General features: G+C 37.2%; 3 protein-coding genes across 3 annotated transcripts in view; 2 read left to right on the top strand and 1 right to left on the bottom strand.

Annotated features, from left to right (window-relative positions):
* Positions 1–733: 733 nt before the first annotated feature.
* LOC149565501 (alpha-1,6-mannosyl-glycoprotein 2-beta-N-acetylglucosaminyltransferase) overlaps positions 734–22,977 on the bottom strand; it is a 195,395-nt gene continuing 173,151 nt past the window's right edge. The window contains exons 13-16 of the mRNA XM_089819033.1: positions 15,644–15,716; positions 2,077–2,250; positions 1,820–1,942; positions 734–1,458 (exon numbers count right to left, since the gene is read on the bottom strand). Of these exons, the coding sequence (XP_089675159.1) occupies positions 1,294–1,458; positions 1,820–1,942; positions 2,077–2,250; positions 15,644–15,716 (535 nt within the window). The 3' untranslated portion in view covers positions 734–1,293. The remainder of the gene's footprint in view (positions 1,459–1,819; positions 1,943–2,076; positions 2,251–15,643; positions 15,717–22,977) is intronic.
* Positions 10,798–13,041, top strand: LOC149565503 (uncharacterized). Its single transcript, XM_089823348.1, has 5 exons — positions 10,798–11,133; positions 11,276–11,673; positions 11,771–11,994; positions 12,105–12,292; positions 12,389–13,041. The coding sequence occupies exons 1-5, from the start codon at positions 11,049–11,051 to the stop codon at positions 13,039–13,041; spliced, it is 1,548 nt and encodes a 515-aa protein (XP_089679474.1). The 5' UTR covers positions 10,798–11,048.
* LOC149565502 (uncharacterized) lies at positions 18,118–19,552 on the top strand. The gene is made up of 3 exons (XM_089823347.1): positions 18,118–18,690; positions 18,819–19,115; positions 19,227–19,552. The coding sequence occupies exons 1-3, from the start codon at positions 18,118–18,120 to the stop codon at positions 19,413–19,415; spliced, it is 1,059 nt and encodes a 352-aa protein (XP_089679473.1). The 3' UTR covers positions 19,416–19,552.

Below are 22,977 nucleotides of genomic sequence, written 5' to 3'. Positions count from 1 at the left end.
TCATAAAATTCAAAACCTGGTTTTAATTTCGAATTCCACCTTTTTGTTGGAAGAAACTTCTTCCAATTTTTGTCCAAAATTGGAAGATGAAATTGAAAACCAGGTTATAATTTTAACCAACCAAACACCAAAATTTTTTTGCAAAACCTGGTTTTGCCTCTGATAACCTGGTTTTGGCCCTCATCTTCCAGCAACCAAACGGGGCCTAAAAGAAATATCCTGAATACACGTCCCCTCGAGACCCCCATCCCCATCCCTGAAACACAGTGGAACATAGGTATTTTGCTGTCAGGACATGGTATCAACGAAAGGCTCTTTAGCTGCCACCCCTCAAACCCATTGGTTAAACAGATGAGCCTGACAAAAGAGGGCAATGGTCAGAGCCCCAAAGGATCCATGCTATTCCGGACAGAAGTATGAGTGGCATGAGTGTGAGGGTCTGAATAACTGCCATGATATCCTGGCAGTCGTAAATTCCAAAGCCAGAAAAAACAGAAGTATCTTTCATAACATAAACTAAATTGTACAGCTAGCATGCATAATGCCGTAGCTTCAAAATTATGTTGAAACAGCAATTTCCAGAAACAACAATCAACTTCTGACTGTTAGAATCATCCCACATTGAAATTTAAAACCAAACACGGGAGAAAATTTCACTACTGCTTGTACTTTCTGAAATTTAAGCACAATGCGAAGTGCAGCACCTCTCAGGTTATGAAGTCTAAATCCGATAAAGACGAACAGTAAACTGCATTTCTTATTGCATTTAAGCTAATAGAAAATACTTCCAGACATTTCAAATTAAGCATTATACCGCGCAGTTTCCAAAATGTTACTTCTGGTATACAAAATGTTAACTTTCTGGCAAACAAAAGCACGTGTCCGCTGCAATGGTATCGTGAGTCACGACGACAACATAGAGCTTGAATAGAGTCGAAAGAATAATTCAAACGACAAAACTATAAAGATAATCTATCTGCAAATACGAATATTTTAAATCACGGCATTTAGAAAACCCCTCTCATTAGCCGTGATATATAGCACCTATCGGAAATTGAACAAAAGCACATCAATATGCAGTTCTTGAAAAACATAGAAAATGCACCCCGTGCCATTTATGCAACTCTGATAGTTTACTTTAAATAGCAATTAATGAATCAGTCAAAATGAGCCTGTAACAAAGACAACATGGCGATACCATGAAATATACCCCAACGCAAACACAGTGAAGGATTTAAGCTTCAGCAGTCTATCTAATATCGCATGATATGCTGCAGAACTTTAGGTTTGAATTCATGACCATCTACAGGTGTGGAAAATCTCTGCTCTCATTGCATCAATGGGTCCGTGATTATGAGTGTAACGCTCTGGACCATAATAAACTCCTGACCTCTCCAGAAGTGCAAGGGCTTCAGACCTCCCATATCGTGATGCATATAATCTTAGATATTCAAAGTCCTACATAAAGTTTGAAAATCAGTCCAATAACATATTTGAAATTTAAGAACCAACAAAATCTTAATGTGCAGCCCTGCTCACTTCCCCACACAATAGCATCGAACGAGTAATTTGTTCATGAAGAAAATCTTCAGATAAACAAACATTGTAATATAGTAAAATATAGCATCCTTTTAAGGAATCTAGAGGATGATTGCACTATGCACGAGTCACAATTGCTGATATGGGTAGATTGGAAAGTCAAATTGAAAACATTTTTAATTCTCACAGAGGTGCAGACTTGAAAAGAGAAATTTCCCCAACACATTCACAGTTCTAAGACACAGTGACGGGAAGGGTGAATAAAGAGATGAGCCTATACCTGCAAACCACTCAGAATGCGTTCCAATCTAGCAGAAGCCACAGGCTCACTAGAGGAAGAAAACACCTCACCAGGATAGAACAGTACACCATCACCTGGAGGCAACCCTCGACGAAACTTTATCTGCAGTGAAGTCAAATCATGAGTAGCTAGCACTTGCAAGGTAGACATAAGCTCATTATCTTACAAATCTGTACTGGAATTCTCACATATTTAGAAATTTTAATTTCTAAACTTTTACCAAAATGAATAATTACCTCTGCGCTAGAGACAATCGCTTTCTCATAGCAGTTTGCTCCCCAGTATAAAAAACCTGTGCCCCCTTCCTTCCAGACACGCCACATCACCGCACGGTGCTGTGTACCTCTTAGCCCTAAGTGCCAATTTGGATGAGGATCGGAAGGCCCCATGCACACGTAAGTCCACCACTCCTGCGAAAATAATCACAAATGGTTCACAATAGCAATAGCTTTGGCATATTAGTCATAATACAGCTAGCACTTGATAAAAAAATTTTAAAAATCTTGTACTGACAAAAACCACAATTCCATCCAGACACGGTGTTTACGAATTGTTCAAAGACAAAAGGCACTATCGCAAATTGGCTATTTTTTATGCCGGACTGACATCATAAATGCTTTCAAATTTTTGAGCACCCAAAGCAGCCATACTTTTTGTGATACCCCTTCGATGAATTAGCAAGATTAAATAATGAATAATACTTAATAAAATTGAATATAAATAATAATAATAATAAAATATAGAGGTTAATGAAGTTTAATGAAAGATCAAGAAACACAGTAATGAAGAGTTGCGACTCCCTCAAAATTCAACATTGAATGTAAAGGAAGAGTTCATATGAAAGGAAAAAAGAGTGATTTTGATGCTTAAAATACCTAAGTTGCCGGATTCGTCCCCTGCTGCTCGGATTCGGGTCCGGGTCGCATGGGTCCAGATTTGCCCACGGGTCTGCTGCAGGCCCGGGCAGGGTCCTTAGTTTGGACTGTGGGTTCGCCCAGGTCCTTGTTGGAGTGAACCCATAGCGAACCCAACAGGACCCGGGGCTAAAACAACTTTAAAGAGTGTGTTTTTTCATTTTTTCTTCTGATGTACCTCTAAAAGAAACTTAATAAAATATATTTCACTCATCTAATCTCTTATATTGAGGAGGAGGATAATATAGCAGCATATGGGACTAGTGGAACCGGTTTGGGTTCCAATGATGAGGCTCTAGATATAGTTGCAGTTGGGGATGAAGCCATTGACCCCTCATTTTATGATGATCCATTTGACCCTTGAAGGGCATTTGATACGATGATTATTGATAAACTACTAAACACTTGTCATCTATCATGATGTTTCAAACTTTATTATTTGATGAACTAGTCAATGTTTTGCAATTTAGTAATTCAATGTATAATTTTCTTTACAATCATGAAGATCAATTAATGAGCAAGTATTTAATGTTTATCGTTGACATTTGGCATTGATCAACGATCAAGCAACAATTATTCATACTGCGAAATGACTTTGTTTTGCAACTATGCATGTTTCTCATGTGTGTTTATACACACACACACACACAGACACACTCACGAACCCACCCACGAACCCAAATGGGAAAAAAAAAATTCGCCCGAACCCACAAACCTGAACCTCGAACCCAAATCCGTCCCCAAACCCGAATCGGCAACTTCGTAAAATACTTTACATAATCAGAACCAGAAGCTGATAGGTCGAATTCTAATGGATTGTGAACATCTGATTACATTAAAAGGGAGAAGGTTTTATTTGAAATGGGACATATACAAGTAAGGAAAATTGGAAAATGAAATATGGAATAATAAGGTTGGATTTGGAGAAGAATCAAAAAAGTAAACCTGAATTAGAAATAAAAAACAGCAGTCAAGATTAGTTGAGCAATTAAGAAAGTGGAAGAGACACCAATCTTGTAAAGATATATTAAGAAGTTGCCAAGTTCATTTGAGGGAAGCAAGAGCTTATATCACACCGCAAATGAGAAGATAAAGGAAAGATCAGCAAAGAAAGGTTGGCATAACTGTAAGAAAAGTAAATAGCAAAATTGTAAGAAGAATATATGCAGATGTAAAAGAGGAATATATGCAGATATAAAAGACTATGCTGATGCAAATTGAGAAGTATATGCAGACATAAAGGAGAAGTATTAAGAAAAGACAGTTTGAAAACATGAATCAAAAAAGAATTAAAAGACTGCTGATGCAAATTGAGAAGTATATGCAGACATAAAAGAGAAGTATTAAGAAAAGACAGTTTGAAAACGTGAATCAAAAAAGAATTAATGGATGAAGAAACAATTAAAGAAAGGAGCATGTGAATCCTTCTGTTGAATTCTAATGGATTGTGAACATCTGATTACATTAAACGGGAGAAGGGTTTATTTGAAATGGGACATATATAAGTAAGGAAAATTGGAAAATGAACTACGGAATAATAAGGTTGGATTTGGTAATAATTAGGTTGGATTTGGAGAAGAATCAAAAAGTAAACCTGAATTAGAAATAAAAAACAGCAGTCAAGATTAGTTGAGCAATTAATGAAAGTGGAACAGACACCACTCTTATAAAGATAAATTAAGAAGTTGCCAAGTTCATTTGAGGGAAGCAAGAGCTTATATCACACCACAAATGAGAAGATAAAGAAAAGATCAGCAAAGAAAGGTTGGCATAACTGTAAGAAAAGTAAATAGCCAAATTGTAAGAAGAATATATGCAGATGTAAGAGAGGATTATATGCAGATATAAAAGACTGCTGATGCAAATTGATAAGTATATGCAGACATAAAGAAGAAGTATTAAGAAAAGACAGTTTGAAAATGTGAATCAACAAAGAATTAAAAGACTCTGCTGATGCAAATTGAGAAGTATATGCAGACATAGAAGATAAGTATTACGAAAAGACAGTTTGAAAACGTGAATGAAAAAAGAATTAATGGATGAAGAAACAAATAAAGAAAGGAGTATGTGAATCAAGGAAGGATTAATAAAGGAATGGGAAGTAAACAAGGGAGCGACTATTTCAAAGGGCAGAAATTAATAAGATAGCACAGTTATATCCTGATAGCAATATCACAATTTGACTTGCTGTGGAAATTATCTCCTACTTATCAATTGATGAGCTTAAGGGGCTTTCCAATGAATGGTTCATAAGGCACAACACTTGGTGAAAGTTTTGCAAATGGGGTTGCAAGCTTTGGGTTTAACCATGGAGGAAACTCCATAGTTAAGCGCGCCCAAGCTGGAGTAGTACTGGGATGGGTGACCTCCCGGGAAGTCCCAATGCTTCACCCCTGTGAGCATCACCTAGATCCAATGAGTGCTAAGTGTTCCATTTATTCTCATGAGAGATGGATTCATGTTGAATCACTACTCATGAAACATGGGTCAATGAGTTTGACTCAAAATCACACAGTTAAATCCTGATAGCAATATCACAATTAATAAGATGTTTGGGTTTTCACCTGAGTGTCCAACATTGAGGTTAGTAAATGGTAGAAAGGTCAATCGGAGTGACCTTGCATTTTTTTGGTGATGGTTCAAGATGAAAACAAACACCCAATTGCATTTGAGAGAAGGTAGTTGAGGGGAGGTGAGAGGAGCTATTCCATCTATGATAGGGAAATGTTAGCCATTATGCATACAGTATCAAAATTTAGAGACTACCAAAACTGATCATAATAGCCTCTAGTACTTCATAAATCAGAAGGATCTCAATGATAAGGACCAAGAATCAGTTTGAAAGCTCCACGCCTATGATTTTCACTATGAATATTAAAAACGGAAAAAGAATATAGTGGCTGATGCGTTGTCAAGAAGGCCACATTTGAGGTCACTTACAAAGATCAAAGCAAATTGGAAAGAGCAAATACATCTTGAATATGCCAAGAACACTTTTGTCATTGTGGATGGTTCCTTTCATGATGACAAGGTAAGGGATAATCTCATATTTTACAAGCAGAGATTGTTGCTAATTCCTGAATCTAAGCTTATACTGAAGGATCTTAAAGTGTTTCATGTCTCCTACGGCTGGCCACCAAGATTTTATAAGATATACAGGCAGATACATGAGAGATTATCAAGAAAGGAGATCAAAGATTGAATTCTTAAGTATGTTCACGAGTGCCAAGTTTGCCAACAAAATCAAAGATGTGCTTATTCAGCTGGTCTCTTGCAGCCCCTACTCAGAGATGGGAAAGCATCTCAATGGATTTTATTAAGAGATTTCCAAAGGTGCAAGGGAAAGATTGGATATGTGTGGTAGTGGACAAATTGATTAAGTTTGCTCATTTTTAATGTCATTTCAGCAAGATTTACAACAGTATAGGTGGCGGGTTTTCTTTTCAGAGAGCTGTTTAAACTTAATGGTTAACCTAACAACATTATCAGTGAAATTGACAGAAAATTGGTGAGCTTCTTTTGCTAGGTTTTGTTTGAGCTATGCAGAACAAAGTTGACTATTAGCATTATCTACACCAACAAACTAATGCACTGAGATTGCCAACAAATGGATGAAAAGGTTACATGCATGACTATGTTTTAGATCATCAGAAGGTATTGGTTAAGTGGTTGCATTTGGGGGAGGATTACTATAACTCCACCTACCAAATGACTATGCGGATGCCTCCTTTCATGGCATTGTATGTTTGTGAAATTCGCAAATTCATTGATTTACATTTTGGAGACTGCAAAGCACCGAGAGCCATTATTACAAAAGAATTAGGATATCATGAGGAATAACATCCAATATACTCAAAATCAGCAGAAGATATGTGCTGATCAGCATCATACTAAGCATGTATTTGAGGTAGGACACATGGTTTAGTTGATATTGCAGCCCTACAAACAGCCCCCTCTCAAGAAGTGTGGGTCAGAGAAACTGAAGTCTTGTTTCTATGGACTGTTTCAAGTCACCAAAAGGATTGGGGAGATGGTTTATGAACTTGAGCTACCTGAGAGTAGCAAGATGCATAAAAGTTTCCACATACCATGCCTTAAAAAAGTACCTGGGCACAATTTGATCCTTCTATAGAGTCGCCATCCTTTGGATGACAACAGCAAATTCATGTCAATGGTAAAGTCAGAAATTGATTTCAGTGAGTGTAGTCTTCAAAAGAGAGTTATCAAATATTACTTGGAATTAGGATATCATGAGGAATAACATCCAATATGCTCAAAATCAGCAGAAGATATGTGCTGATCAGCATCATACTAAGCGTGTATTTGAGGTAGGACACATGGTTTAGTTAATATTGCAGCCCTACAAACAGCCCCCTCTCAAGAAGCATGGATCAGAGAAACTGAAGTCTCGTTTCTATGGACTGTTTCAAACTTTCAAGTCACCAAAAGGATTGGGGAGGTGGTTTATGAACTTGAGCTACCTGAGAGTAGCAAGATGCATAAAAGTTTCCACATACCACGCCTTAAAAAGGTACTTGGTCACAATTTGATCCTTATATAGAGTTGCCCTCCTTTGGATGACAACAGAAAATTCATGTCGATGGTAAAGTCAGAAATTGATTTCAATGAATGTAGTCTTCGAAAGAGAGTTATCAAATATTACTTGGTGAAGTGAATAAACTTACCAGTGCAAGATGCAACTTAAGAGAATGAACAAATTTTGCATCATCCAGACTTGCAATTGTAATTTGGCTTCCTGTTAGCCTATTCTCAGGGGTCATGTAGGCTGAGGAGAGTTGATCAGGGGACTCGGTGTATTGTGGAAAGCTCAAGAGTCAATGATCTCAGGGTGTTTCTATTTCTGGCATATGCTATTTTAAGTTAGTGTTATTTTGGGCACTTGGTCTCAGGTTCAAAGTGAAGTGTGTATATTTTGATTACTTGGTTTCATAAGGGGAAAAGAACAATATTTTATTATTATCACTTACTTATTTTAAAATATTTTAAGCACTTGGTCTCAGCTTCAAAGTGAAGTGTGTATAATTTGATTACTTGGTTTCATAAGGGGAAAAGAACAATATTTTATTATTATCACTTAATTATTTTAAAAGGAAGCTTTACAAACCTAAGTGATAAATGTTTCTTAGTGATGCCTAGGAAAGGGAAGAATACTATGTTGATAAAGGGGCCCCAGAAGTGGACGCTAAGGTGAGGGGAAGATTTAAATGGTTTTATAATGAAAAGTGAGGGAACTATAATAATTTGAATCTGCGGTGCCCTAACTTTCTCCCTCCAACTCTATAAATATGAGTTGCAGTTCTCATTCTTGTATTCAGACATTGGCAACAAAAGGAAATGTTGCTGGAATGAACTTGGAAAGTTCTCATGCTACTGCTGAGGGAAAAAAACCCTCTTTGATGTTGCTGGATTCAGCTGTGAAGAATCCACCCAAGCTGGTTGTGGCATATAGATTGAGATTCAGTTGTTTTGCCTTGCAGTTTGATGATTTGGGTTTGAAGATAATAATTTATGAAGCACCTTGATGTATTTTTAAGCTTTTGTTGAATGGTATATTTTCACTATGTTGGGGGACTCAAAAATTGCAAGCACATTTTGAGTACCCATTTTGTAAAACTTTGCTAAATGAGCCCCTATAAATGATTTTTGTGCCTATGTGTTGGGTTGTCATTTTGAATCAGGATATGCTTCAAGTTCTTATTGCCTTTCATTTAGTATATCCATCCACCTCAGGTCATTAGTTTGAAGTTTTGAATCATTTTGTGAGGTGTTGTTCAGAGCATTTTGAGAAATTTGAATTTTTGCCTCGAGTGTATAACTGAATGAACAGGCCTACTTTGCATAAGTATATCTCAGACCCTATTGAGTTTCATGACTTATCTCTTTGGAGATGTTTACCTTGGATATCAAATATCCAACATTTCAAATTTTAAGTCTCCATGATGAGTTCTGATAGGGTTTTCAATTGCTCAAAGTCTAGTGTTTCATGTTGGTCTGTTGTTTGCACTATGTCACAAATCTGAATAAACCACTTTGAAGGTTAATATCTTGTGCCCAGTTGGATCTATTGTTGAAATTCCTTCAATGGTGTGTTGTAGACATGAGACACATTCTTGGTATCCATTTTGAGCCCCTCATGAGTCCATTTGATAGGTTTCCTATGGCCTTTTAAAATGAAATTTATCCTGATATAGTGCTGCCATATTTTGCAGAATTTTAACACTCTTCATAAATTTTTATCTCACATGCTATTGACCTGCAACTAAAACCAATGATAATCCATGATTTTCTACCATTTGTCCAAATTTGAGCCCCTCAGCTCTCCATTTGATAACCTTTTGAAGCTCATACATTATGCATTCTTTTTAAGGTTTCCAAAACCAATGCTTTTAATTGTGCAGAAATGGCTAAATGGGCAACTTTGAAAGTGAATAATTTTTCCCCCAAATATCCAAAATAACATCCATTTGTAGTTGTGGATTCTCCATTTAAAAGACAATCACCATGCAATGCATCAACTTCAGAGAATGCAGTTTGGTCACTTTTTGAAGTCATTTCCAGAGGCTACTTAACTGTTTTCAGCATTATAAAAGTATTGTTCAAGGCATAGATGGAAGACTCGCCGGTTACTCGGCGAGTTTTTAAAACTCGCCGAGTATTTTGGGACGGCGAGTAAATCGCCCAAAAACTCGCCTGCCAAAAAACTCGGCGTGAGTCCAAAAACTCGCCGAGTAATCGGCGAGTTTTAGTCAAAAACTCGGCGAGTTATGTAAAAAAACTCGCGGTTCAGGGAACCCGCGGCCAATGACGCCTAAATAGGTCAAAATGCATTGTTTTTTGCATTGTTTCTTTCATTTGTGTGGAGCAAAGAAGGTTTTAGCTGATTGCAAGTGATTAAAGGCAAATTGGAGTGGATTTTGGAGGATTCTAACCAAATTTAGAAGAGAACTTTCTTTCCAGGTATGTTCATCTTATCATTGTTTGAAAACATTTTATAGTTTTAAGCAAAGCTTTTATTGTTTTTGTTGTTGTTTGTAAATGATTTCAAATCATTTGAAAATTGAAACCCTAGTTGTTCTAAACTTCTAGCTTCTAAGTTCTAACTCTAAGTTCTAACTTTGTTTATTCGTTTTTCTATAAATTTAATTATTTATGTGTAGGGCAGCGGACAAGCATTAAGAAAACATGACAAACCTGCAAGAAGAGTGGCCACAAACACCATGCCCATCTGGATATATAGGCACTCGGCCTAAAAATGCAAGAGATAAGGCATGGCGATATGCCTATGAAGCTCCAAGTCCAAATGATATTGGGAAGGTGATATGCATTTCCTGTGAGAAATTTATTTCTGGAGGCATAAACCGCCTCAAATACCACCTTGCAGGCATAAAGAAACATGACTCAAATCCTTGTCTCAAGGTAACTGATGAAGAAAAAAGATTCATCCATGCCCTACTTGTAGCTGCTGAAGAGGAAAAATTGAATAGGGAGAGGGCAAAATTATCTATGAGGGAAGCCATAGCTAAATCTGAAGGAGCTCCTTTTGATATGCAAGAGGAAGAAGCAGCACTTGAGAACATACCAAGATCTCTTCGTGGCCCACGGATCCGCAAACAAAATTTCTCTTTTACCGGTTCCACTTCTTCTACATCTCCTACTTCATCATCACCATCCGGATCCCCATCAGGGATAGGTGGTTATTTTGTGCCCAGGAACACACCTGGAGCACAGCCATCATTAGAGGGCACTGCATGGTTTAAGGAGGTGCATGAGCAAACTGATATTGCAGCAGCTGATTTTTGGTTTTTCAACAATATCTCAATGAATGTCGCTGATAGCCCCTATTGGGTCAATATGGTGAATGCAATGACAATATCAGGCAAAGGGTACAAGCCGCCTAATCGCAAGGATGAGTGGAAGGTTAGTCTTTTACTATTTAGTAATTGTAAATAATTGAGATTCACTTTAGTTCATTGTTATATTTTAAATCTTAATTGTTATAACTTATTTCCTAATTTTTTACTAACACTTACACTTTATTTAATATTACACTTAAATTTTGTAGGTTGCTTGACAAAGCGGTTGGTAGGGCAAGATTGTTGATAGAAGACCAAAAGAAAGAGTGGAAGAAGTATGGCTGCACCATTTTATCTGATGGGTGGACAGATGGAAGAAGAACCATTATTAACTTCTTGATTGCTTGCAAAGATAATGTGGTGCTTTGGAAATCTGTCGATGCCTCCAACAAAGTGAAAAATGCAGCCACATTGGCTTTAATGTTGGAGAATGTTGTCATGGAGGTGGGAATAGAGAATGTGGTGCAAATAATCACAGATAATGCAGCAGCATATGTGGCAGCAGGTAGATTTAATTTTTTATATTTGAATCAATATGAATCATGAATGTAATGCTATGGTATTATTCAATTTAGATTTGATGTAATTTGTAAATACTAAATATGGAAAGTTTGTTACTGATTATTGATTTTTTGCTAATCTTTTAGGTAGAATCCTCCAAGAGAGGCATCCCACACTTTTTTGGTCACCTTGTGCAGCACATGTCCTTGACCTTCTTTTGGAGGACATAGGAAAACTTGATTGGGTGAGTCCAGTTGTGGAAGATGCTAGGCGAGTCACGAAATATATCTATAATCACCCATGGGTTCTCAGTTTGATGAGAAAAGCCACTAAAGGCAAAGATTTGATGAGACCTGCTATGACAAGGTTTGCAACGGTCTTCTTGACGTTGCAAAGTATTCTTGACCACATATTGGCTTTGAAGCAAATGTTTGTGTGTGCTGATTGGGTTGCTTCACCTTACTCAAAGAAGCCCAAAGGAGAAGCTATGGCACGAATAGTCTTTGATGATAGCTTTTTTGCAAAGGCTAAGGAGATTGTGGAGGTAACTTCATTATATTTTTAGTTTATTCAAGTTTCATTTTCAATTCATAACTTACTATGTTATTAACTAATTTGTATTTTTCGAATTTCAAATGTAGATGTCTCTGCCCTTGGTTGTAGTCTTGCGCACATGTGATGGGCAGCAATCCCCAATGGGAGGTCTTTATGAGGCCATGGATAGGGCGAAAGAGGCTGTTAGAAGTTACTATCACGGGGACAGTCTCAGATTTGACCCCATTTGGGAAATAATTGATAGGAGGTGGAACAATATGCTCCACCAACCTATTCATGCAGCAGGCTACTTCCTCAATCCCAAATTCAGGTACTGTGATAATTGATTGTCCTTGAAGTTGGGATTTTAATAAGTCTTTATTTTACTTTACTTCTTAAGGTTGTGTAGTAAGACTTGATATCATTTTCTATTTGTTTTAGGGCTGATGATTCCTACTCAGATCCTAATGGAGAGGTCATGGAAGGTCTCTCTAAATGCATTGAGAGAATGATATCAAGTGAAGAGGAGAGAGACCTTATTGTGACCGAACAACAAATCTATGTGGAATCAAGGGGTCCTTTGTTCTCTTCTATGCTAGCAAAGAGAGCAAGATCTACTCAAGCACCAGGTAAAGCGTCAAACTTTAAAACTTTTGCTAATTGATAAGTTGTGCTTCTGATTTTGTTTTTTATTGCTTTATAACTTTTTAAATTTTGTTTTGCAGATGCTTGGTGGGCAAGTTGGGGTGGCAATACCCCCAATTTAAGGAAATTTGCTCTCAGGTTCCTATCCCAACCTTGTAGCTCATCCCATTGTGAGCGCAATTGGAGCTTATTTGAGTCCATCCATACAAAGAAAAGAAACAGAATGACTCAAAAACGGCTTAATGACCTTGTTTATGTGCACTATAATCTTAAGTTGCGCATAAAAAAGTCACAGCTCTTAGAACTACCTGGTCCGCTTGATCTAGATGAGATAGATCCTTATTCCGATTGGACAGCACAGGAGCCAAGTCCATTTTTTACACCAGATGAGATCGCTGATTTGGAGAGGCAGGCCATGGAGGGGGAGGTTGACACTGATTTTCAGTTCACTATGGATGACATTGAGGATGAGGACGAGGATGATGATGATTCAGGTGAGGATCAGACATTACCATTAGGTGGAGATGCATCCTCTTCTAGGACGCCGAGCCAGTCAGTAGGACGTCGAGCGAGGGGGCACAGCCACAGAGTTCACAGTCACGCAGCGCACGCCCTATCCCAGTGCGTGGCACTTCTTCTAGGACTAGACCCCCTCGCTTTCCTGCTAGTGCAATTGGAAAGAGGAAGATGTGATTGGCATTGTCACATTGTATTGATGTATTTAGACTTTTAGTATTTACTTCTGATTTGATAGATTGAAACTATTTAGTAATTTACTATTTTGCTTCCTACCATGAGCATTCTGCATGAGAATGCAATTTTGTACGCATTATGCATTTATATATATCTAAACTTTGTTTCTTTCTTTTGTATTGTCTTTAATTAACTTATTAGATGCATCTTCTCATTAAATTTTGCAAAATAAATGTATTTTTAATTAAATTTCAGCGGTTTTTTAGGTTCCCGAGTTTTTCCCGAGTTTTTTTTTTAAATCGCCGAGTTTTTCCCGATTAAACTTTTGGGGGGCTTGGCGAGTTTTTGCATTTGGCGAGTTTTCCAACTATGGTTCAAGGGATTTATCCCACATTCATCAAGTTGAGTGTTTTATTAGTGTTTATAAGTGCAAGTGAAAACATACCAAATGTCATATCTTAAGGGCTTTTGACAGTGAAGACGTGCACATGGAGCCCAATTGACTGGGGGGTTATGTAAAGAAATTTTGACCAACCACAACTTGACACTTGGCAGATGACTGGAGATGACTTGGCATGATGTGGACAAATCCCAATGTGACACATGGTGCTATCTAATGATGACATGGAACACCAAGTGCTCATTCTTGAGTGGAGAAGTCACGTCAACGGGGGACATAGCAGGTTACCAAGGTGGAGATGTCGTGACAGCAGAATGTTGTAATAGTGAAGTCATGTCAAAGGGGGACATTGCAGGTTACCAAGGTGGGGATAACGTGATGGCGGGTAAGTCGTGTCAAAGCGGGACATCGCAGGTTACCAAGGTGGAGATGGCACGATGGCGGAGATGTCGCGATGGTGGAGAAGTCGTGTCAAAACAGGACATCATAGGTTACCAAGGCGGAGATGTCGCGATGGCAGAGAAGTCGCGTCAAAGCGGGACATCGCAGGTTACCAAGGCGGAGATGTTGCGACAATGAGGATGTCGCGTCAAAGCAGGCCATCGCAAGTTACCAAGGCAAAGATGTCACAACAGCGAAGATGTAGCAACTGCAGAGATGTCACGATGGCTGAGAAGTCATGTCAAAGCAGGACATCACACATTAGCAATGTGGAGATCTCACGACTGTGGAGAAGTCACACAGGTGGAGAAGTTGCACAAATGGAATTTACTGGTTTGACCAGATGAATAATATAAAGAGAAATTGAATTTCAAAGATAAATAAATAATTGATTTCCTCTCATTTAAATAAACTTGCAATCTATTTTAAAGTTTCAACTATATGATAAGTTGAAATATTTTAAAATATTTCAAACCCTGCTCATTGTCAATAGCTTGAAACTTTCAATCGAATGTAAAGGGCACCATTTTTGAAGGGGCAGGTATCATATACCGTTGGAAAGGGGACAGAATGAGGAATCCATTTTTGCAAGTTAAATGTATGCAGGTTTTATCATGCACAAGTTATTCACAAATTTGTAAAACTGAGGCTTTCTCAAAGATACTATCCTTTTCTTCCATGGTGGCTTCAAATTCAGTCTTAGAGCTAACAGTTAAGTGGATTTTCCCCAAATTTGGCAGAGATGTCCCTAGTGGTGTTATTTTTCTATTAGAACCATTTAGTGATGATTTTGGCACATGTTTTAGTGGCAGATCTTGCAATATTTAGCAGTTTGTTTTCCTTCATCATTGAGCAATTTCAAGCTTGTTTTTTCAACAGCAATGATGAAGATTTGATATGCAGTTGGAAGAGGAGAGACGAGAGATGATTTGCAACAGCAGTTAGAAGAATGTCAGGTGGACATTTAGCACTTTCAGATCAGATCTGAGATTCTTCTCCTTCCTATATCTTTCTTTCATGGAAGGATCTGATGAGTATGAAAGTTAGTTTGAACATCAATGTCTGATTCACAAAGTGAATGGATAGATTACCAATATCTTGATGTATGTTGTGATTTATGGAGTACCCAATGGATAAGGCATTCATCAGTCATAGGATCTGCATGTTTCTTGTTGTTTCATAAGTGGGTTATGCTGATATCAATTTATAATCAATATTCTTTTTCAAATATTCCCTTTTGTGTTGAAGAGCTGAAATGATAACCCTCACATAGCTTTTGATTCTCATAGGTCCTGTTATTAGCTATTTCACACCTTTCTTAGTGCATCAGTAAAGAAGATTAAAGGGTTTTATCTGCTTTGTCTAGATTCAGATCTATATTTTGCACTAGGCATATAGGCGAATCTAAGGTATACCCACCTATGTTTTGCAAAGCTTGAAGTGAAGAAGGAATTTAGCCTTATGGTTGGCCCCGATGTCTGAATAGGCGTGTCGAATATGGGAAGTAGCTACACCCTAGATGGATTTGTTCTTATCATTGGGATGTTCAAAACCTATTAAATTAGGAGCCAACACACTACATTTAAACAGGTTCCTACCATACGAATCTTTAGGTTTACATTCAGCCCAAAATTGGCCCTTAGACTATGGAATAGATGTTTAAGAAGAAAATATATTAATTTCATCTATGTAAAGAATCAACTCAATCAAACCATAAGCAAGCCCTCCATAATAACTTGAAATGTATCTACAAAGAAACAAGAATGCATCTTAACTAAAAAACAAACCATTGAAATTGTACCTCATGTTTCTCAGGTTGTAATTCTGCTGTGATATCCTTCACCAAATCCTCACGATTTCCTAGAACCCACTCACTGCAAACATGGATAAAAATAAGACAATCAGCACAGCTAAGAAAGAAAACATAATTGATGATTGCAAAGACTTCAATCATTAAGAATCTCCATTGCAAATGTGATGGAATATCTATTCCACGATTATATAAATAGAAAAAATGTGGTTCCCGACTGAACAAACATAAAATCAGCACATTTCTACTCTAAAGTTCTAAACAGAACAAATTAATTTTACATCATGTCACAAATAAGATACAATGCATTCTGCCTTTGATATCTCCATAATGTGAGAAAGAAAGAGGGGTAAACATGCAAATTGGCACAGGCAAATAAATAGTAAGAGCATCTTCAAGAATTTCAAGCCAACTTACACAGTGACACATGCACTGATGTGATGTAAGCAAAACTTCCACCACCTATAACTATCTTTGTTAAAGTGGCCAGTATTGGAACTATAGCTTTCTTGCTTCCTATTAGCAATATTATTATTCTACAGGGATTCTCCCTTGAAAAAATCAAGCAATTGATATAAAATAGCTTGAGATCGGAGCTTAAACACATATTTTCCAACTTCTCCAAATCAAGAAATTTCCAAAAAGGATAAATTCTGAGACCACCATCTGAAACATACATGAAATAAAAAAATGGATGATGCTAACATTGCAATTATGCATTACTTTGAGTAAATTACTAACTTCCCTTCTAGTCAAGGAACTATGTCCCACACAACATTCCCCATTATGGAAGCATACTCCGTCACGACATCATGGCATCTTAGTAAACCTACTAACATGATGCTTCCTTAAAGCTCAAAAGCTTTGCATTGATGATCGAAGACACTAGTCCACATAATTTGAAATTTTTATGGGAGGATGACCAACTCAAATTGAGCCCTTGGGAGTTCCAACTTGCTCCAATGCCTCCTGTAGAGTCTAGGTGAAGCACAGGATTTCTTGATGAACTAAATGGAAGAGAGACAACCTTCAAAAGCTTGGTGATCTTTGCAAATCAATTTTTAAGACAACAAATTCTTATACCTCATTAGTCACTACTAGAGGTTCCTTAGATTAAGAGAATTATGCATCCTTGTCAAACATGACATCTCTTCTCAAAACTACCTTTTGCTAAAACAGAAAGTATAATATTTAAGCTTGTTTAAGCTTTTGGGCTCTCACTATAATCCTCATAGCCAATATGAATGTAAACAACACAACCAAATACACACAAATATGTTACTTGAGCCTCCATGCTAGTGAATGCCTCCTTTAGTGCTTTTACACTTAGTTACCGGATTCGCCTGGAAAAGGCCGGATCCGGGCTCGGGTCCGATTCGGATCCGGATCCACGTATGGATCCGTGAGGATCCGGGCAGGATTCGTAATCCTGCCTGTGGATCCGTAAGGATCCGCGGGCCGCGGATCCTTACGGATCCACAGGCAGGATTACGAATCCTGCCCGGATCCTCGAGGATCCACGCACGGATCTGCGTGAATCCGCGGCAATGAAGGAGGAGAATGCAAAAACGTGGGCCCATTATCATTTTTTAATTTATTTTTTTGCCCTAAAGGCCCTAAACCCTAAAAACGACCCTCTAAATCACAATGCAAGTTCATTTGCTCTCTATTTTGCTCTCTCATACTTGCTAGTTTGAAGTGAAGAGCTTGGATTCGAAGGAGATCGGTTGTGGAGCTTCAAATACCTTGCAAGAAGTGTGTAAGGTATGCATTTCAACCATATTCTTGAATTCTTTCATAGATTATTGATTTATTTTTAGTTTTCCAAATTTTCAAGTTTTTGTGCAAGTGTGAAGTATGGTTTTCTTTCACTTTTTCTAGATTGCAAGAATAGAACAATGAGTAGTCAAGGCTCAGTGGGTGGGGGTGGGGCTGCATCACCAAGCTCCAAAATTGATAAGGGGTCTCCTTTATGGAGACACACAACAAGAGTTGCACAATGTCCTCGGGGTGGGGCATACATATGGAAATGTAATTTTTGCAACATACAACATAGAAGCTCCTATTCCCGAGTGAAACTACATTTTTTGGGCCCTGCGGGTGAAGGAATTCACATGTGTCAAAGTAGTGATAAGAAGGGATTACCAGCTGCACAAATAACAGCATTAGCAAAAGAGCAAGATGATGCTGATAGAGCAGTTGCAAAAGCAAAACGTGGTGCTTCCCAAAAAACAAATATACCAACACCATCATTTGATCAAACAAACACAAGAACACATCCTTTTTTGCCTATGCCAACTACAAATGATGAAGATGAAGACCCATCTCCACTCACCCGCAAGAGAGGCCCACTAGATAGGGCATTCCAAATTGAAAAGAGAGACATTGCAGATCACAAAATTGGACGTTGTTTAATTGCAAATGGTGTTTCATTTAATTTTGCTAGATCACCTTATTTTAGAGAGATGGTGGAAGCAATAAATGATGCACCCCATGGTTACAAACCGCCTGGTTATGAGAAGTTGCGCACTGCCATATTACATGATGAGAGGAAAAATGTAGAGGCTCAACTTCAACCAATAAGAGATTTTTGGGTTCAATCGGGTGTGTCTATTATTTCGGATGGTTGGAAAGATTGTAGAAACCGTCCATTGATCAATGTTATTGCTGTATGCCCTAAGGGGGCAATGTTCTTGAAGGCAGTTGATTGTGAAGGGCAAGTGAAAGATGCAGAATTTATTTCACGCATTCTCATTGATGCCATAGAGTCAGTGGGTCCTGATAATGTTGTTCAAGTGGTCACGGACAATGCAAAAGTTTGCAAGGTTGCAGGGATAATTGTAGAGTCTAGATATGATCATATCTTTTGGACACCATGCACCGTCCACTCTCTCAATTTAGTGATGAAAGCAATTGGCATCGAAATAGATTGGGTGAAAAGGATATATGAGGAAGCTGAAGAGATTCAAATGTTTGTGACAAATCACCACATGTCACAAGCAATTTTTAGGAGTTTCTCGGACTTGGAGTTATTGAAGGTAAATTTTTATATTTAATATATAATTGAATATTATTGGATTCCACAATTATTAATTTTTGTTGTTGTTTACATTAACATGTTTTAATTTTTAAATGTTTTACTAACTTGAGTTTAACATGTTCTTAGGTTGCTGAAACCCGCTTTGCCTCTCACACAATCGTCTTGAGACGACTTGTGAAGGTAAAAGAAGCATTGAAGCATATGGTCATTAGCCCCCAATGGGGCATTTGGAAGAATTCCAATCCAGCAAGGGCTTTAAATGTGAGAAGAATGATACTAGATGAGGATTGGTGGGGTCTTGTGAGTTATGTGTTGGAAATCACCGATCCAATAATGGCAATGCTTCGCTTCGCAGATAGTGATGAGCCATGCCTTGGGGATATTTATGATTCCATGGATAGTATGCTGGAAAAAATTAAAATGGTAAGTTTTACGCTCTTTTACAACAATTTTTTATTTGAGAGATATCTAGATTCTAAAGTTTAAATTGACATATTCGCTAATTATAATTATTATTCATATTTCATATCTTAGGTCATACAGAGGAGGGAGAATGATCCTGAGGACACCCTTTACAAGAAGGTGGAAAAAATTGTTCATCATCGATGGAACAAGATGACCACACCTTTGCACCTCCTTGCATATGCTTTATCCCCGAGGTACTGTAGTTCTTATCAAATGTTTGTGCTTATTTTATCCAATGTTTGTGCTATTGATATTTGATAGTGTTCAATTGTCTTTTGTTATCCCCAGGTACTATAGTGCAGATGTACTTCGCCTTCCAGGTAGAGTGCCACCATTTAGAGATGCAGAGGTTGCAGATGGGTATAAGAGGGCACTAGCTAAGATATTCCAAGATCCAGAGATTGGGGCAATTGTGAGGAGTGAATTTGCTGCTTTCAACTCAGGTGAGGATTTCGACCCTATTGCCATAACAGACCAAAGCAGGATGGGTGCCATCAAATGGTGGTACCTTCATGGGCAAGCCTTCACGTACCTCCAACCTCTTGCCATAAAGGTCCTATCCCAAGTAAGTTTGTAAAATTAAGCTTAAGGTTAACATTCTCAATTCCTTGAATTTATTATTTAATTTATTTATCTTGATTGTTGTATTGATAATTTTTAATTTCTCTTTAGGTTGCCAGCTCTTCTGCCGCTGAGCGGAATTGGAGTACTTACTCCTTTATCCACTCAATCAAACGCAACCGGTTGGCTCCAAAAAAATCAGAAGACCTTGTGTTCATTCACAACAATTTGCGCTTGTTGTCACGGAAGGATCCTAAGTACAAGAAGGGGCCCGAAAAGCTTTGGGATGTAGCACCCGAGACTCCTGATTTAGATATGACCATCCGAGATCTTGCTAGATCCACTTTGATTGATGTGGATGATGAGGAGGAGGATTATGAGTTAACAATCCCCTCTACTACTAGTGGTTTGGGTTCCTCTACTAATACAGATGCAGCACTTGCAGCTCACCAGTACCCCTCTGATGCGGATTTTCTTGAAAATCCATTTGATGATTAAATAAAAAACTTTAGTGTTGACTCTTGACTCTTTTATGAGTAAATCATGTTATAAACTTTAAGTTTAATGATCTATATTTTGAATGTTACAAGCTTTCACTTTCAGTAATTCAATGTGAATGTGTTGATTTTCTTTATAATCGTGAAAATAGATTAATTATCAATGTCATTGATCAAGTATACTAGATTCATACTATGAAATGATTTAGTTTTAGAATTATGTATATTTCTCTTTTTTTTAGTATATATAATGCATATATATAATTATATATATATGCACGAATCCTCCACGAATCATAATTGGGAAAAAAAAAAAATCCCGAATCCACGGATCCGATTCACGTGCCCGAATCGGATTCGTGTCACAAATCGGCAACTAAGCTTTTACACTTTGTGAGGGCTTCTATTAAGAATACAAATTGTTATAAAATATTTTTCTGCCTAAAGCAACATGGGCAGACCTGAATTATGTATTGTAGATTTGGTTGTCTCTATGATGGACTTGTTCTTCCTCTCGACAACCCCATTTTGCTTAGGGATGTAAGGCATTGATCAAAAAAATTCAAACGCCTTTATACCTCCTTAGTCACTACTAGAGGTTCCTCGGATTCAAAGAACCATGTATCCTTGTCAAACATGACATCTCTGCTCACAACTACCTTTTGCCAAGATGGTGAGGACACCTATTTAGAATATACATAGTTGTTAGACATTCTTTTGTCTAGAACAACATGGGTAGACTCGGATCATGTATTTTAGATTTGGTTGTCTCTATGATGGACTTGTTCTTCCTCTTGGTAATCCCATTTTTCTTAGGGTTGTAAGTCATTGTTCACTCTTGTTTGATTCATATCTCCCTTCAAAAAAAATTCCAATGCCTTTGAGGTATACTTCCCTCCAATCAAACCTAATACATTAATTTTCTTTTTTGCCTAATTTTGTACAAAAGCTTTGGATTCTTGAAACTTTCCAAAAACCTCATCCTTAATCTTTGTGAAGTAAAACCAAGAGTTTTTTGAGTAATCATCAATAAAAGATACTTAGTCGATGTTGCCCAATAAGGAAGTTGAAATGGATCCAAATACATTTGAGAGACCTAAAGAAGCTCTCTCAACCATGCTTTTTGTTAGAAAAAATTACTTCACATGCTTGTCGACTGCACAACCCTTACATATTCTTCTTTTCATTTTTGAAGTCATGCAATCCCTACACCATAAAATCCATGATTGGCAACACTTTGTAGTGCAACTGGCCTATAGTATTGTGCCAGAGCTTTAAAACATTGACAATATTATGATTAGAGCTCTCAAAAGATCTCTTGCAACCTATATCAACCAACAATTGATCAAGATTTGACCATCTCTTCTAGATGATAACCATCTTATCATTAAACTTAGACATATATCTATCAAGGCTATTACCAAAATAAGACTTTAGTTTATCCTAATATGAACAAAATGCCAATAAACTAGGATATTGAATGATGACATACATAATTAGATAGTCCACCCTTACAACTAGATACATGGAATCATCACCAAATTCTACTTATTTGATTTCCACCTAATCCAGATGTTTGTTTAAGGTCCTCTTATTAGACATATATTTGGTGGCTCCAAACATACTAGGCAATCAAATACATGATCTTAGATGACAAGGATGAGACCTATTGATGTGAGTTTTTTTCACTACAACATGCACGATTGAATACACACCAAATCTCCAACTCTTTCTTGAATAAGGATGCTCATATGCTAAACATATATACAAATTGTGTGATCAAATAAGAGAATTTATTATGCTCTTTGACTCAGTTATAATGATGTGATGTTGTAGCTTCAGTCGAATTGAATTAATTTAGAGATAACCCTTCTATGGTTATTGGCTATACATTAGTGCAATAGGTTAATCATCAATTAGACCAACTCACGTATAGCTTCTTATATATATATATAATATATATATATATATATGTGTGTGTGTGTGTGTGTATGTGTGTGTGTGTGTGTGTGTGTGTGTGTGTGTGTGTATGTATATATATATATATATATATATATATATATATATAATTGGTGATTAACCTATTGCACTAATGTATAGCCAATAACCATATATATATATATATAAGAAGCTAATATATTGCCTAATGGTTATTAACTCACTAATTACCATAGAGACATGACTCTTCCTGAGACATGTCTCCTCTACTCATATTTATATCATTAAAATCGACACTTGGAACACAGAAATAATGCAGTGTTATTACATTTGCAGTGATCCTTTCCCTTACTAATATGTCGGGTATCACACAAGGTCTTACATTGTCCAATCAATGGATATCAACTTGACTTTAACTTCTCACCAAACAAAAGGCTTGCAAAGGTAAAGGATTTAAAGAATCTAATCTAACTCTATGAATGTAAGATAATGTTGATGATGAAGTGATCCTCTAACAATTCCTTGTTTTACCATGTCAGCTAGGCATAGGAGGGTGTTACATTTTAAGACTGTGAGAATGGTTTTCACATTGTCGATACTCATCCAAATACCCTATGTGTAATGTCCCCTCCAAGATTGTTTAAGAATTTGGAGATGATTTCTTTAGATTCAATTGGGAGATGAATGTAAATGAGATCAAATTTCTTATACAAATCTTAAGTATGATAAATGATCTATTTAATAATTGCTATTAAATATTTGGGGAAACTGTCGTTATCATATTTTCTCTCCCTTTTGAGAGTGAAGCCTTTTTCATCATATAG

The sequence above is a fragment of the Cupressus sempervirens genome, chromosome 3, assembly GCF_028749045.1.
Source record: "Cupressus sempervirens isolate cs-2001-9-10 chromosome 3, ASM2874904v1, whole genome shotgun sequence".
In the NCBI taxonomy this organism is placed as follows: domain Eukaryota; kingdom Viridiplantae; phylum Streptophyta; class Pinopsida; order Cupressales; family Cupressaceae; genus Cupressus; species Cupressus sempervirens.
This window is presented reverse-complemented; position numbering and strand designations above follow the sequence as displayed.